Below are 17,979 nucleotides of genomic sequence, written 5' to 3'. Positions count from 1 at the left end.
TGCTTGTATTAAATACCTTTTGAGGGTTTCGTACACGGACAGTAAAACTAAATTCTATAATCTGCTTTCTATCCGACCTAACGTCCGTTTGTCTAACTGGTTGTATCTCATAATTCATGATAGATGATAGACAATTAAAATTTTTATTGCAGCTGTTTCAAAAAAATGATAAAATTTCGATGTGCAAATTTTTACCGGAGCCTCGACCTTACGGACCCTCGATGTTGCCAATTTCGACTCAGACCGATTTTAGCTGGTCAAATTATAAGTACCTACCCTGAAATACAGAAAATATTTTATATTAACTTAGAATAATTACCTACGTTTGATCTTACCCTTTGCAAAAAACAATATCTCAACAATACAACGAATATGTGTCGAAAGGTGACTTTTAAAACAAACTTAATAGGACAGCACGTCTTAACTCTAGTGGAAGTCTTTGAAAGTGCAGCTTTTAATCACGATAATGGTAGAAATTCATACGAAAGTAAACTATTGGAAAGTTATTTTCATTTAAATTGTCATGCCCTACTTTTTAAAGGAAAGATTAAATTTTCTGAGTGTATAATCATTGAAATATTGACTTCAATTTAAAGATACTTTTGCATTAACATTAAATTGGCAGGTATACAGTTTGTTTTCTATATAATTTAAGTACAGCTAAATATGAGAGATTGAAAAATACGCATGTTTACTTACTAAGTGCATCCTCGTGGGGTTTTCTTAATGAAATAACTTAGTGCTGAGCAATAATGGATCATAAGTATGACAACGCATTCAGTTTAAAGTCTAACTGCATTACACCGCTTGATACATCATAGACACCTACGCTTTTTAAATGATCATCTTATATGGTAAAATGCACAACAATGACTAAGGTAGTGTTTACGTTACGATGTTAATTCTCCAAGGTGTTGAGTAATAAGGGTAACGCATGGCGAATTGACAAATTACTGGCTTTGCCGCACGCGGCCGCGCCTGTGGGCGATGCTGTGATGCGATCAGCGCTCAACGTGGACACCTTCTGATTCATGAATGTATTGGAACCTATTCTGGTAAACAATTAATGTAAATCAAACGAAATACACACGAAACGTGTTACTCTAGTTCTAGTCTAAATTTCAGTTCAACTATGAATGATCCGATTTGGATAGTTTGGTACCAATACGTATTATGTATTGAATTTATTTTGAATATCAACAATCGGCATATAATTTCAACATTTGAATACTAAACATAGGATGGACGAAAATCATTAAATACAAAGAAGGCGTGACGCACTACAATGGGGCATGCCGCATGGAGCACAATACAACAGTTAACTTGCCGGGTATTTCCCATCTTTTACATTTTCTTTTGATATAAACTAGCACTTCATGCAAATGAATGATTACATCGGAAAAACCATTATAATTTCAATGTTTTTAACAATAAACTCAGCGGCGTCCTTGTCACTAGAGATTTATGCGTTCCCACCATACATACAGCATTTTACTCAGGGTGAGATCCGCTCTTAGCTAGTATAATGTGTTATTCTTAACACATAACAATTATAGATTTCCTAGGAACTATTAAGTCTGTCAATTTTAATATTGATGAGATGCATAAAAGATTCCGGGTTGACAATAATAAAATACCTTTATTCTATATGACATCAACATTCCAATCGTTAGATTCTATTTTATACTTATTATTACGTTTACATTGTTCCTAAAGACGTTCTCGTAACGAGAGGACACATAGATGTCTGTAAACATGATCCTATGGCTATTAACACGTGCTTGGAGTTTATGGTCAAAGTTATTTATCATCTGTGTACTGGCCACATCATCATTTACTGGAAGTCATTAGATGATGTAAAAATTTGTGCCCTGCACCCATATACGAGCAACGAGTGTGACATGCTAATCTGAGAAGTTATTTAAATGCAGATTGAATTGATACTGGTACGGCGTTTATTAAACATCTTAATTGTACGATTACTGGTACTTTAGTTCCTGGAAGACATCCTCGATGCGCACAAAACTCACGTTATTGTGTTGCGAAGTTTTTGCTTCGATTAAACTTTCATACAGTAAAGTAAGTGTCCGGGGTCGCCGCTCTTTCGGCACTGATACAATAACTCCTTTCTTTAGTCTTCTTATTCCTCGGACGTAGATACTTTAGTCATCTCCGGTCAGAATATTTGTCCATCTATACAAATTATAATCCACAATGAGTCAGTGTGATTGTGTGCTTATTACTTCGTATGTTTGGTTTCACTGCCGCTCATCGTATCGGTATGCCGCATGCCGTGACGTTTCTGTGACAGCTTCAGAGCTTGGGAATGATGTCATTGTGGTCTGTTGGTTTGGCTGTGACTAGCTTTATAATTACATTTTACTTCTATTTCGTCATTGATAAATATTACGTTAAGTTTGGGTATTTGGGTGGCTTGACACCATGTCATCATTGTTTTATTTTTGTAAGTATTGCGGTGCGTGCCTTTTTATTACGCCAATGAGCGACGCGCAATCCAGTTAGGTTCATGCGTTTGCCTTGACATCATACCTATCTGGCGGCATATCCATAGACGTTTAGAGTGTTGCGTGGTTTAGGCACAGAGGTTAACGTTCCCCGTACCTACGTCACGCCTACGCTCAGCTATTGACGATACGCTCTGACTCGTCCTGATGCACAGCACGTTCGTGGTTCTACGCGTGCATTGCGAACGTGCCTACATTAGGTACCTGTTACACGTATTTGGTCATTCCAAGAGCGCTGACGACCAGGAACCGGCTGGGTATTTCTCAGTATGCTTACACTGTGCTGGGCTTACGATTGTTGGTTGGTAACAATGCGTAACGGATGTGTACGGCTTCGTCAGACGCTAATCGTGTTGTTTGACCGAATCGTGACGTTTGATTGTTGTTCATCTTGGGATTTTTGAGACGTGCTCCTTACGAATAATGCGGAAGCTATTTTTAGAAATGAGTTGTTCGCGTACAAACTTTTTGGTACGCTGAGTGAGTAGCTGTGCAGTTAACAAAAACTTGAGGAGAAAAACTTAAATGCTAAGTCAATTCAATTAGACATTTTGGTTTGAAAACAGCCGATATCCTAATCATCACTTTTCTGTAAATATGTATTGTTCTCAATAAGTCCACGGAGGCGTCGCTTAGCTCCGGCCAGGTGCGCAATTGACGTAAATTTTAGTAAGACAGGCCGCCCTTGGCGGTGTCACGAAACGGCTCAAAGTTTCAACATCTATTAGATAATTACTAATCAAGTAAACGGATTTTGTATAAAAAGTAAGCGAGTCATCACATCTAGGCGGGGTCAGGGAAACAATTTAGGTGCATGAGGAAGTTGACATATTATTAACGTTTTAAACAACCTTGAATGAACGAAATCTGTTGCGCAGGAATTTTAAGCGAGAAATATGGATGAATAGTCGGACATGGCAATTTAATGGCGTTTAGACCAATTACTCTATCGCAAATATTCCTATTTACAGTCTGTTACCCATTTTCGAAATTACTCTGCATTCAATGTGGTATTTGGTTTTCGCGGCAAAATCATATTATCGCGTTAGCGAATGACGTTGTAATTTGTATTGAAATATGTTGTGCCTGTTTGGCCATTAGATAGATATTTATTGAGTGAACAACTTAGAACTTGAATTTAATAGCAAACTATTTAAAATGTTTTTATAAAACAAACTATTCGCAAATTTTAAATTTAGTAAGTTTATTTACAAAGAAATCATTATAAAATGATCAAAAATTGTCAACAAAGGGTTAACCGCAATGCTAACTAGAAATTAAATTTATAACTCGTTTAGTAGGGCGCAGTGAAATATTCCGCCAACACGGAACACCGGCTAGCACCGGTTTATAGCTTAAATTGTAGTTTATGCTTAGAAGTGGAACACTTGCGAATCTAGTTTAAATTGTACCTGTTTGGCATAACTCGATGCCGAATTCCCGATTTCAAATCATAACGATCAATTCACAATCCTGAGATAATTTATACGCTGGTGACAAGACTGGAAAATGTACTTTAAATTATTGACAAACATATACTATGCTTGTCTATCAGGATATGGAATGAAAATAAAGTTTTCAAAGTGTACCTAACTCTTTAATATTTGACTTAGGTTTATAGACTTTCAAAGCAATTTAATTGGTTTTTTTTTTAATTTTTTTATTTATTATTGTATTTTGTAAAAGAATATGCAATATTTCTTAACCAATTGAATCCATATAAACAAAAAATATTTTTATCCTAGATTATTTCACTAAAGACATTCACTTACAAATATACATTTATAACAAAGCACAAAAATTTGACTACGTTAATTAAAAATAAATATAAAACTTGGAAATTTCACTGAGTACGGTTTTGTCCGGTTCCAGCTTAATAATGTACAGTTTCAAAACCAGACTATATATATACACGGTGATTTTTTAGTCGTCTTACAAAAGCAGCCCAGTTCATGTATCCGACGTAAAATACCCCTAGGCGCGATTACTATTTTTTTATCATCAACTAAGATAATAAGTACGAAGAAAATTAAACAAGAGAAATCTGAAATATACTCTTAAAAATGATAAAAACGCCGCCGCCCGCGCCCCTCACCATTGTTACAAGGCTCGGACCGCACTCGCAACAGAGCTATGTTTCTAAAAAACTACGAATTGCATCATAATATTGAATAAAAATTGCATTTTTTTTTTTCAAATCTCATAAGTACCTATTTTTTTATCATGAACGTGTTCTAGTCATTGGATACATGAACTGGGCTGCTTTTGTAAGACGACTAAAAAATCACGGTAGAATATCATTTGTTAGTTTGCCCATATGCATACGGCGCAAACTAGTTCATACGTTTGATGAAATCTGTTCCATTTTCACAATTATTATATAAGTGCAATGGATAAGGATTCCCTTGGTCGTCGTGTAAGCTGTTTGTTAAATATTCTCTCACAGTTATCCGAAAGTAATGGCCGCAGTGCGCATGTTCAGAATTGACTAAATCTGGTGCGGTTGCTGTTATTGCACGTTTAATTTCATCATTAGTACCCCGTTTTATACCGCGTTTTGATATTTAAAACGCTACATATTATAATTTGTGTCCCTGTTAGAAGGGAGTATAGTAATGAAATTGGAAAAGTATATTCATGCTGTATTGTTTTCAAAAAATGATCGTGTGCTAAGTTTTATAACACGCCTTTTCTATATTAACCAGTCAACACTATATTTTGGGAATCCAAGCTTAACGTAATTCTAAACTTGCTTATTGCAACTGTTTATTTGTCAAAGTGGGTTCTGAAAATAAATACATTGCTTAGAAATTAGAAAGTTCTAGATAGATAAGTTTCTTGTGAATTATGTACGCCACAATCTTTGTTTACTTTTGAAGTATTTTTGTTCTCTCCGTGAGCAATTACATAGTTAAAAAGAAATCAACCTAACTCCTTTGAGTGGATAACCACTGGATTCAATTGAAAGCGATTGATCGTAGCAATTCAGTCACCGTTCTCAGAAACGAGTCTTTATATTTATATATGCCTTTAATATCATTGGGTATAAGCCAACAGGAAAACTTAGACTTAGGACTCACGATGACCATTCAGAGCTTTTCATGTTAGAAATCTTGGTTCGTGTGTGGGTTTAGTAACTGGCGTCGTTTGTTAACTTTATGCTGGGTCGTGTTCAAACCAAAGCTTAGTTTGCCGCCGATCGTGACGAGTGCTATTGTTTTTTAACTACTCCGGCACTTTGAAATTTAATCCTTGTCACATGAGCAAGAAACCTAGACTCAAAACAAGCATTCCTGTAACATAAAAATGCACGTTTTGCTCAGTAGATTTTTGCCGTGATGACCTATACCACTCGGTGCACATGCTATACAGTATATTGTATTGTCATACGTATTCACTTCCTGTGCACACTTAATCCACAATACTTTATGATGGTATGCATAATTGATGACGGAAAACCCCTCTAGGTTCACGTTTAGATAGTCTAGGGCTCATAATGAGCTGTCTAACAGTCTGCGGCTAAACCTTAATCGTCGAATAAATCCTTAATTTTACTTGATACAAAGTTCAACCGTCGTACCATATGCTTGTAGCATAGAATATTTCAGTGTACTTAGCCTTGACGGCTTTGTTTGTTGAGACTGTCGTATGTCTAAACTGCAGTCATTAATACAGGTACGTACTAGGTACTAAATTGGGCCCTAAGGCTTAATGTAAAGTCGAACTGTATGTCAATCACATTCATGTCCACAAGCTAGTTTTCAAACATACCGCTTATTTAGACAGATTTAGATAACTTTATTTGAATAGACGTAAGACGGAATCATAAATTATTTAAGATATAGATTGACGACTGCCGGTTATGAAAAATATGACTACTTAAACATGGTGATAGATATTATTCATAATTGAGAATTTAAGGAAGGATAAGAATGTCGATAAAGTTCTAGCGTCCAGTACGGTCTGTCGACTTACCAACTAAAAAAATTGCAAAAAACACATAACAATAGTATAGATAATTTTCACTGTTCGTCTTTTAGTAATATTATTGAAGTTGTGAAAAAAAAACCGCTCGTACCAGTGTAGTGCGCCAAACACGCTTCTACGACCATAACAATGCACTTTTAGCTTCAAGAGATGATGGTAGATCTTCTGGAATAAGCTATCTCGTGTGGAGTATGACACGAATATCTTGCATTCGAATACAATGCCCGCTAAATGTGTTGTTTACGGTGAGTAATGATATCATAATGTAATGAGTTATGTGCCTGATTGCGGTGCAAGTAGGGCGCCTGTGTTTAACTATAACATTCTCATTCTGGAATGTTGCATACATTTTTTTTGTAAATTAAACTGTAGTGTGATTAATTAATTTATTGAGTTTTAAGTACATTTTTTTCGTCACCCTATGGTCCTGACTGCGCGAAGCTTTCAGATTCTAAATGTTATATGACACTGCTCTGAGTTCATTCACACAAATGTTAATTTTTGTTTCTAATGTTCTAAAATTGTACTTGAAATTGATCAAATTTCGAGTTTGTCGGATAGTTTAAAAATATAAATAATATACTTTCGAATTAATTACTCAATTAATTTAAGAATCGCTCGAAAGGTACTGAAGCTTGCTTAATGTTTCCTTTGACAGACTTCTAGTTAAGATAAAAATATGAAACCAGTTATATTTCAATGGGATACGAGCTACTTTCAAAATGAAAGTTAACTTTGATATCATCCGGCGTCATAGCTTTTCGATTATAAGTCCCGTTTTAATTTGGATTGGTATATTCTTAAACGAATGAGTTAAAATAAAAACACATTTTCGGTAGTTAAATGTTACCAGTCGCAAATGTTCTATTTGGTGAACTTCTGCCAACTTAGATATCAACAATATTGTAAGTTTGTCTATTTGTAGATTTCCTTAGTTAAGTCCAGAAACTTAGCAGATGAACTACAAACCAGCAACTATAACAAAATGAATCTTTAATAGAAGCTGTAGCAACTTCAACACTTGGGTGATGTATTGACAAATTGAATTTGTAAAATAAAGTAAATATTCTATTCCTAGATCATACAAATGTTTCTATGAATGTTTACGTAAAGATTATGTATGATATCGGATACGGATGCACGACCGGCTCACCTCGGCTGCTTACAGCAATTATAGGTGAATTTGTCACGAGGTTTCCGTGTGACATTCAACGGTGGTACTGTTCTCGTGTGTCCATGTTATAAGTAAGTAAAGTCTGGTAAAGAATACCACTAATATTATCAAAGCGACAGCTTGCAACCAAACTAACCTCTTCAAATTTGCCGAAACTCGTTCTTCTAAGATAGTTCACATTACATTAGTTCCATTAACCATTCGCTACATAAAAACTGCTGTGATATTTAAATTATACCGATTACCATATACATGACTCCCATTTGTTCAACCGTAACGATATGCGAAGTTAGGAGACAATAAAACTAACCCATCGCCTTAATTTGATTTTACGACTTGAGCTAAAAGACCACCTTGTTTTAATATCCATTCCTAGACAACTATAAAAGTTTTATCATTTGTTTTAAATTAATGTCAGATTTAAACTAACATCAAAAAGCTGTTGTCCATTTGTGGTCACCATATATGGCGCCTGGACATGGCGCCAATGTGGAAGTCTTGTTCGTAAATAACAGATTTATTGCGTGTCCCAGGTCTCATTAGCTGGTTATCGGGTCGCCGACTTATGTGTACGTTAGGTACATGTTTATCGGGCTCTGAACAAAACGTATCATCTAATTATGTAATGTTTATGAAATTTTAAACTGATGTATTTGTAAGGGTGTCAAGTTTTTTTTCTACCCTGAAGTTTATTAAGTTTCCTTTGGCTTAACAAGTAGCTTGGTTGTAATTGAATTGGGACCAGCCCATGATATATGTCGAAAAGATAATCAAACAAATCCAGTTTCAGATTCTACGGGGCTAGCGATTTGCGATTCTAAAAGGTTGCTTTAATACGTTGCAATTTGACTTTCTATGACCATCGTTTTAATCGCCTAAATAGACTTAAAAACATGTTTACAAAACCTACGGCGAACAAAAGTTCGGTCCGCATTGTTCGGCAGGTGGTCGCTTTCACAACCGGAGCGCGTGCCGCTGCGCCTTTGACTAAATGCCACTTATCTCTACCACATTGTGATTGGATTACACTTGTAATAATGTCTAACTGCGGTTACTATTAATCCGTAAATACTCACTTGCATAATTATTGTATGCGATTTTATGCCTGCCTAGTAGCATGAACGTAAACTCTAACATAACAAAATATTCCACAGTAATAATAAAAAGCAAAGCGAAGAAGGAATAGGTTCTGTTAGTTAACGTTACATAATCCAGAGCAATATTTTTAGTAAACAATTTATAATCCGATATAATTAATCTTCATATAACAATTAATTAGATTTGAATAATGATACTGGTTAAGATGCAGCAGGTGTATTCTGACAAGCGTCTGAGTGATGACCCGTAACTCTAAGTAACACTAAACTTCAAGTGGCCGATGTTGAATCATTTATAATGTTACATGTGATGGTTTATAACGTTCTTGGTTCATCGTTTGTTATATAAACATCTTAGGACGGTTAAGTAATTACTGTTGCTGATCACTGACTTCAAATTTAGCTCCTGGTGTGGTCTCGTAAAAAGTTTTATTGTCTTTGTTACATTAATTGATTTGTTAATGACAGGCTTCATTTCAACTGATTTTCACCTCAGTTTGTTCGGTAACAAATGCTACACTTGCGGTCAAAAAAGTAAAGTTATTAATTAGTTTAGATTATTATATTATACATATACAGCATACCTGGCGTGTGTTAACTTATATAGCATTGAGGATCATCAGCAATTTTCTAGATTTTCTAAAATCAAGGAAAAATCGTGAGAATTGAAACATTAAGATAATTAAAACACTCGAGCGTTGTAAATTACGTTCTAGTTTGAGCCCGTCACTCGAACAAGTTCGGCTGTTGCAAAACGAGCCCTACGTCAGGGTTGCCATGACACTGTCACTGTTGCAATGTATGTACTTTGTCCAAGTGTTCAGCGTTTGATAATGATACGTGCTTTACGCTTATAAAGTGTTCATACATTTTTAATCAATATTTAAATGCGGAATAGGGAAGATTTGCAGAGCTAACATGACGGGGACAGCTCCGTTGGTGTGGACATTTATCTCGAATGGTGGATAAACGTAGGTGTGGATAGCATAATGTATAGCTTTTCTATACTTGAGGCGGGCAAGCGTAAGCTCGGCGGGCAACTCCTTACATATAAAGATGTCTTGAAGCGCCTTATGAAAAAGTGCGATATTGAAGAGGGGAAACAAAAGGCTGTTTGAAGACAAGTGCCTTCCGATCTGGAAGCTACACACTGATGAGTTAAAAGCACGTCTGCCTTGTGCTATAACATTTTTTATGTTTTGACTAGCTGTTGCCCGCGACTTCGTCCACGTGGTTTTAATTTTCCCTGTTTTTTCCACATTTTCCATTGTATCTTCGCTTTGTATCGTCGCAGCGTGATGTTATATAGCCTACTAGCTTTTGCCCGCGACTTCGTTCGCGTGGAACAGTGACTTCCGGCAGATTTTTGATTTTACTCACATAGTTCCCGATCTCGCGGGATTTTTGAGAAGTTCCCGCTCCCGCAGGATTTTTGGGATAAAAACTATCCTATGTCCTTTCTCGAGTTCCAAACTATGTCTGAACCAAATTTCATCCAAATCGGTTCAGTAGTTTAGGCGTGACGGAAAGACAGATAGACAGAGTTATTATCGCATTTTTAGCATGGGTAGTTTTGCCCGCGACTTCGTCCGTAAATTTACTTTGAGCAGAAAGTTTTTAACCCACTGCAAAAAAGGAGGAGGTTCTCAATTTAGAATTTACGAAACAGGACCAATCCACATAAACGACCATACAACCGACAATACAATTTTACCACGACAGTACCGAAGCGCTCGGCCGATACCCAACCAAATGCGTGTAACGAAACCATAGCGCGATCTATTTCGATCCCAACGCCATCTATCGACCATAGTGACAACTCGGATTATTTATCTATACTCCGTTCGGGCATTTTCTTTGTACTAAAAGTAGTATTATATTTTTTATATGTTATTTTATTATTTTTTTCATACCTTTTTACTATTTATTTACTTTTTTCCGATGAATTAAAACAACATGAACCGAACTCGTGTAACGATCGACACCATTGCGCGTAGTCCTAATAGAATTATCTATACTCCGTTAGAGCATTTTCTTTGTAGTAAAACTTTTATTATATTAATATTATTTTTTTTACACCTTTTTACTGTTTATTTACATTTTTCTGATGGATTTTCCGATGAATTAAAACAATAACATGAACCGAACACGATTAACGCCATCTATCTACGGAGCATAGGAACAGCTCGACATTTGACCAATAGATGGCACTATTATATAGTATGTCCGTAATAAATTTTATTTTTTATTTTTATTTTTTGTAATAAAAACTATCCTATGTCCTTTCTCAAGTTTCAAACTATGTCTGTACCAAATTTCACACAAATCGGTTCAGTAGTTTAGGCGTGAAGAAAAGACAGACAGACAGACAGAAAGACAGACAGACAGACAGAGTTACTTTCGCATTTATAATATTAGTTTGGATAGCCTTCCTTGATAAATGGTCTATTCAACACAAACATTTTTTCAATTCTAACCAGTAGTTCCTGAGATTAGCGCGTTCAAACAAACAAACAAACAAACTCTTCAGATTATTAGTATAAATTGTCTCACCTCGCATTGTGCGCGAATGTTTAGTCAAAAAGTCTTAAAAGTTGAAGTGGTCGTCGTGGCTAAATCGGTCAAAAATATTAATAAGGTATTACTTATGCGCATGAAATATATTCTGGCATATATTCTGTTGGTTTAGAACAAGTGACATTCTTGTACTATATTCACACTAATCACGTCTGTGCCATAGTGTCCATAGCGTCGTAGGCTACAATATTCAAATACCTGTGTCTACAAAATGCTATATTATAATTGTAGAAATGACCTCCCCAACCTCGCTGGGCCGCGCCGGCCCCACGGCCGTAGTTTCATTACTTTTACGAAACCTCCAGTGAATTAGAGCAGTGATTTGTGTGTGCGACGTGTCCTAGACGTATTAAGGCACAATATGCTTACGTAAATACGTGCCGGCTTATAAACTGACGTCTAATTTACATGGCTGTGTATAGTGACGCTTCGATCTTCCCAAATCCTGAATATAGTGATAAGATTAGGTTTGAGAAATCCTCGAGACACCAATATCCAATTTGAATAAGAATAAGATTAAATTTTCCATTCGTCTACTGAACAGGAATGATTAAAACTTTTTCAGTCATATCTGGCTATTGAAACCCGACATAATTAAAAATTGTTATAATTATTGTATCAATTTTGGTCCATGTATTTTTAACAATGAGACGGTTTTTATAAGGGCCCATGACAGAAACTGCCTTCTTTTCGCTTGGTATCATAAATTATTTATCAAAAAACTGTCTGTCTGGATTGTACTGATGCAGAAATCGGACTGTATAACGGTCCCCTAATCCCATAAGATTGTGCAATTGTTCAAATATATGTGATATAACTGATTTAGCATTCCACGTCCCTATTATACTTGCGATATAATTTACTTTGTCTAATAGTGAGACTAGAGCAAGTCATGTCGCTGTCGGGCCTCGTTCAAGCTATCCGCAATGGTCCGCACAGCTAGGGAATGCGACAAGGTGTGCCGGATATCAGACCAATGCAACACGACCGTTACTCCGTCTTTCTACTTATGTATATGAATACTTGGAACGGATATGAGGGCATTACCCCCTCTTGCTAATACCCTGAGAAATAAACGAGAATTAAAGAAACAAGGGCTCCAACAGCGTTACTAATTTGTTGGTCAATGTGTATGCAGAGTACGTGGTAGAGACTTGTCTATGTCATGTATGTGTAATTTAGACCCAATTATCTGCTTGCCGGTTATACCTCCTGCAGAGCGACGTTGTGATACAACGTGTTGGAAGTATCACTTTAAAAAAAACTTAAATGAAATATTTTACAAAAATAATATCGTTAGGTATGTAGTACTCAGTTGTAGAGCTTAATTTTGCAGATGCTACCTACGCTATGCTACCTACTCGCAATTCTAAACCAAATTTAGTGTCCTAGAAATTATATTTGTTTCACATAATAAGGGCTTTCTACTGAATAGCTGTAGCAATATTGGTCGCCACGAGCCAACAACGGCGAACCGACCACTCGATACGTAATCACCATGGATTTGCCGACAGTCCTTTGCAGGGCTGAATGAACTACCATGGTGTCATTTAAGTCATTAAAAACTTAAATCTGAAAGTTTAACGTCGTAAACATTGTTGTCATGACGCACTTTTAAGACAGGAGAATAAAAATTTAGTCTAGTCTAACATGCATATTATTCGCTTTATACAACGCATCGTCAATTTTAACCTCTAAACTAATACATATTGGCTAGGTTGTATAAATTACACCTTTAAACATATAGCAGTTTTTACACAGTATGTGACAACCCTGTAATTGTAGCGTGGGCGCTTGTTCATACGGCGTGCGCCGGCGCGTGTTGCAATACTTGCGAAACTGTCTCAATAATGCTTTTATGGTCAGCGGCCAGCTGTAAGACCCACCATTGTGTTTACCTTGCAATATCTTTATACACAAAAATATGACATTTGTACGGTAGTCATTAGTGCATATTTTCAGTGTCATTTCATACGTAATATGGTACCTATTAAGTTACGATCTAGGTCAGTAGTCTGTATTTTCTCGATGCAAACTTATTTCATTTTGTTTTAACAGCTGTTTGTCGCAAATTAAATACTTTGTTATGATTTATAAAATAACGACTACAACTTTCAATGTGTTGTTGTTTTTATAAATATTTAATATGCAGATAAGATTGCATCAAATAGTAACTTAGAAATATTTTACTTGCCTTTCGGTATGTATGTCATCCATTTTAGACATGTACAAGGTATAGGGTTATCCGATGATAGACGTTCATTCACACCCTGCCGGCTATTTTATTAGTACCTAACTAGTTTATTAGCGACTTCGTCCCCGTGGGTAGAAGTTATAAGTTATGCTTTATAACTGCGCTGTTTTTTTTCACATTTTCCATTGTATCTTCGCTCCTATTAGTCGCAGCGTGATGGTTTATAGCCTAAAGCCTTCCTTTTTGACTAGTAGTTCCTGAGATTAGCGCGTTCAAACAAACAAACTCTTCAGCTTTATATATTAGTATAGATCAGTCGACCATTCAACCGATTGAATACTTAGGACTCTGAAATCTGAATCAATCAATTTTACCGACTTTATAGAGAGCTTTACATTACCTACTAATCATATTGTATTTAAAAGTATTAAGTTCAAATACAGTAATATATTGAAACTAGATACGAGTGTGATGTAGGTAACGTTTCTGACAATTTAAGTTAATCTTTAGGCAAATTGCAACGTCCTTGTACCTTTTATTAAAAGGTCCGCGTTCACACTATTTAGAAATGTCTAGCAAATCATGCAATTTAATTTAATCACTACAGTTGCGTGTAAAAACTAAATATATTCTGTAAGGTAACCTTTGCATACTTCAAACAAATCACTTTAGCGGCCATATGTGAGTTGCATGGGTCGCCATTAATAAAATTAATAAATACTCAGTCATTATCGATTACGCTTCTCAGTCCCGCGATTATACTGCGTACAAATAATGTTATGGCTACTTTAAAGGGAATAAAAAAAGCATTTATATATCAATTTTAATATCTAATTTGATTATTGAAGAATAAAAATGTCCACTTTTGTTTTCTATTAATAGCAACTTAAATACTAAAAAAACTTATGTGAATTTATTATTGACATATTTTCATCTTTATTTACAGAGAACTTGGCGCCTTCGGAGTTGAAGAAACTTAGAAATAAACAAAGGAAAGCGAAACGTAAAGCTGAACAAGAAAGTGCTTTACAAGCTCAGGTACAGGTAGGTTAATAATACTGATTGGTCCCTGGCAGCAATAGTACTACGGTATGATTCAAAATAGTATAACACGCAACTGTTCTGCATGCCCTAAATAGACATAGATAGATAGATACATATAGGTAGTACGTAGTCTGAGTGAATGCTTGAAATCTTCACCAGGGAAGCCAATCGTCACCTTTTAATGTAGTATTTTTGCAGGCGTGGTAGAGACATAGCGCACTTACATTCAGTAGAACTGCGACTCTTTTCCACGACTTCAATAATATTAAAACGATGCTGTTGTGCGAGGATATTTTTCTATGGGCAGCTCATTGCGCCATTTCTTTTTACAAAGAAGAGCACAAAGTTACGAAGGGCGGACGAATATGGGTGCTTTCCGGTGTATTTCAAACTTTAAAAAGTTCTTCTTAGTAGCCTAGTTTAATTAATTGATTTTGATTATGATTTTTGTGTGCAGGTGAAGCGCGAGCAGCATCACAAGGCGCGCCAGCAACAGGAGCAGGGCGATCCCGAAGCACCACAGTTAGACGAACTCATACCTGACAAACTGGCTAGGGTGAGTTAAACAAATACGCGCACCAATAAAAGTCGGTTAACACAATCCGAAATACAAAGTGCCAGTATTTTTTGTGGCAGTTACTACGTAGCGAATACATTTTAGCACAATAACAACTCATATAAGTTTATCAGGAGTCGCGTCGTAGATCCTCAGATCAAAAAGACATCATGGTTCAACCCTGTGATGCATCAGTCAAAGCCTGCGCTCAGGATGACCGAAGAGACCACTTAAAAAAATACTTAATCTTTTAATCAGAGAATATTTAATTGAACCTAATACCACAATAAAGTTCTACGCTAATCACTAACCGGCCTCGCTACTGTACAACACTAATAATTATTTCGCCGATATTATATGATATAATGGGCAAATTTGTTTTTATAATTGAATACTTGTAACAATTAACGTATTTTTATTGATAAGGATTAACACCATGTTTACAAAGCCTTGCTTTGTATTAGACCATTTTTTTAACATAAAAATGGTCGTCGAGGACTTTTTTTCAACTCCGTCCGAATGCCGTCATACATAATTATTACGGAACTGTATCGTCGACGCAGCGCACGCACAAAAGTAATAATTTTGTTTTTAGTTCTGCAAGGTGATCAAAGGGCTGCGAATAGAATTTACACGTAACGTCAATTATGTGTATAAATTATGCGTAGTCGTTGCGTCATAAGCTCCTTCTTCTTTCAACTTTAAAGAAGTTTATCTTTGTATTTTTTTATTGCTCAGGTAAAAGCAAAAATGTAACAAATCCTTTTTAACTATCTAAAATCACTATAATCGTAACACGGATGGAGTACCGTTTATCTGCCAAAGCCACCATGACCCAAACACCATAATCGACCATTGTTCTAACTTATGTCCCAACATAGGTTAGAACAATGTTGAAACTTTGTCAGCAGAAGCTCCCAAGCTTCTGCTTGAAGGCAAAACGACGTTTGCTGGGTCAGCTAGTAATTTAATAAAATTCATTACAGGTCGAGGATCCTCTAGAACAGGCTATCAAGTTCCTGCAACCATTAAGAACGCTCGCCGCAGATAGGATAGACACACATTTAATGGCCTTCGAAATATACTATAGAAAAGGTAAATTTGTATGTTTTTCTGTTTTAGGTTACTAGTAGATTACTGCTATATAATATGGATAAGTAAGTAATCTAGACTGATGACGGCCAGAAGGGCCAGGCCAGGGCCTTTTGCCGTCTTGGACTTAAAACACTCTTATTATTTTCTATATAAAAACTAAAATATCATTCTTATATATTTTTATGCTTTATAAAATGTTCCTGTAAAACAAACAGAAATTAATAAAGTATACCCAAAAAGTCACCATTCCTGAATGTTCTATATGACAGTCAATAATCGGAGAAACAGCCCTTTTTTAAAAACAAATAGTTGTAAGCGCTGTGGAAAGCAAGAAGATAAAAAAAAAAATGGGCTGCCCGTACAAAATAGTAAACAGTAGGACAACATTTGTGTGTCGATCAGTTTTTACTTAAAGTAATCTGTTGGTTTCTTGAAATATGTAATGCACGTTGCAGACAAGCCCTTGCTGATGCTGCAGAGCATAAAGCGCGCGTTCCGGCTCGACAGCTCCCACCACCACCTGCACGACTGCCTGGTGCGGTTCCAGTGCTGGCTGGACGACAACCTCGCCAGTCTCAACCCCGCCGTAGCCGCCGTCATCAACAAGGAGATCGAACCCGTACGTCTTATTTATGTTTCGACACTTTCATTAGGGTGATAAGATGGCAGCCTAACTTCTTCGATTTCTACATCGATTTTTAACCAATTATCCATTAACTATTTTGACTCGCATGTGTCGAGTTTTAGTCAAGTCATCACTGTTTCACTTGCTTCAATTTTCATTTTCGTAAAATATATAAAAGAACTTTCTGAAACACCCTAGGGTAGTATTGTGTTCGATACGCGTAATAATGTCGGGTATGAACTGGCAGATGGTGTCGGGTCGCAGCGCGCTGCAGATGGCGGAGCAGTTCATGTCGGAGCGCGGGTCGGCGTCGCAGGCGGCGGCGCTGTGGGGCGCGCGCGCGCTGCGGCGGCTGCGCGCGGCGGCGGGCGGCGCGGCGCTGGCGCACGCCACGGCGCTGCGCTACGCCGACGTGTCCATCGCGGGCTGCGCCGAGGTGCTGGACGCGCTGCGCAGCGGCGACTTCGGCGCCTGCGAGGCCGAGCTGGCCGCCTACGTGGCGGCCTGCCGCGCGCGCTTCCCCTACGCGCGCGCCTTCCAGCCCGCGCCCGCGCCGGCCCGAGCCCGACACCGCGCCCGACACCGCGCCCGAGCCCGAGCCCGCCGACAACTGACGGGAAACCGCGCATATCGATGACGACATTTTTTGTAAAACAAAGTCTTAGCCGACGGCTTTACTATTCCGCTGAAAATGAACGACTTCGCCTCGAGTTAACGAAATAATTGTAGGTTTTAATAAAAAAATAAAGTCTATTTTTATGCAAAAATGCTTCGAGTATGCTTATTTATCAACAGAAACTTGGAACTCAGTTTTATAGACGCCTGTCAGACCTCGGGTCTTTCCCACAAATTAGGGTTTAAGTCCACAAATTTGAAAACGCTTAACAAATTCTATGAACTAAGGTGCGGGGTTATAAGCAATAATAGTGTAATTAAATAGTCGGGATGTGTTCATTTTCAGCGAAAATATGATGTCGCTTTACCTAACCATTGTGCCGAATGTTGGTGTACCGGTAGGGCACGACTCGTTATAATGTCGTTAAAACCCTTTGTCTTGATCCTATATTACACAATAATAGTGTTATAATAATTACTCTGGTTCTGG

The 17,979-nt window shown here is 37.1% G+C and overlaps 2 protein-coding genes across 2 annotated transcripts in view; both read left to right on the top strand.

Moving 5' to 3' along the window:
* Nucleotides 1-14,550, top strand: part of LOC113500141 (N-alpha-acetyltransferase 15, NatA auxiliary subunit-like) — a 71,248-nt gene extending 56,698 nt beyond the window's left edge. The window contains exon 11 of the mRNA XM_026880837.1: nt 14,501-14,550. Within this exon, the coding sequence (XP_026736638.1) occupies nt 14,501-14,524 (24 nt within the window). The 3' untranslated portion in view covers nt 14,525-14,550. The remainder of the gene's footprint in view (nt 1-14,500) is intronic.
* Nucleotides 14,551-14,871: 321 nt separating this feature from the next.
* LOC113500220 (N-alpha-acetyltransferase 16, NatA auxiliary subunit-like) lies at nt 14,872-17,511 on the top strand. Its single transcript, XM_026880930.1, has 5 exons — nt 14,872-14,967; nt 15,056-15,154; nt 16,141-16,249; nt 16,705-16,868; nt 17,122-17,511. The coding sequence occupies exons 1-5, from the start codon at nt 14,872-14,874 to the stop codon at nt 17,509-17,511; spliced, it is 858 nt and encodes a 285-aa protein (XP_026736731.1).
* The last annotated feature ends 468 nt before the right edge of the window (nt 17,512-17,979 follow it).

This window comes from Trichoplusia ni, chromosome 13 (genome assembly GCF_003590095.1).
Source record: "Trichoplusia ni isolate ovarian cell line Hi5 chromosome 13, tn1, whole genome shotgun sequence".
Lineage (NCBI taxonomy): Eukaryota > Metazoa > Arthropoda > Insecta > Lepidoptera > Noctuidae > Trichoplusia > Trichoplusia ni.
Note: the sequence above shows the minus strand (reverse complement) of the source record. Positions and strands in the feature narration are given on the sequence as shown.

What these genes read in the sequence shown, in the direction of transcription:
- LOC113500220 (XM_026880930.1), top strand. Translation starts at nt 14,872, where the DNA reads ATGCTGTTGTGCGAGGATATTTTTCTATGGGCAGCTCATTGCGCCATT. An exon ending in TACCTGACAAACTGGCTAGG is followed by an intron (nt 15,155 to 16,140) that starts GTGAGTTAAACA and finishes AATTCATTACAG; the next exon opens with GTCGAGGATCCTCTAGAACA. An exon ending in TCAACAAGGAGATCGAACCC is followed by an intron (nt 16,869 to 17,121) that starts GTACGTCTTATT and finishes ATGAACTGGCAG; the next exon opens with ATGGTGTCGGGTCGCAGCGC.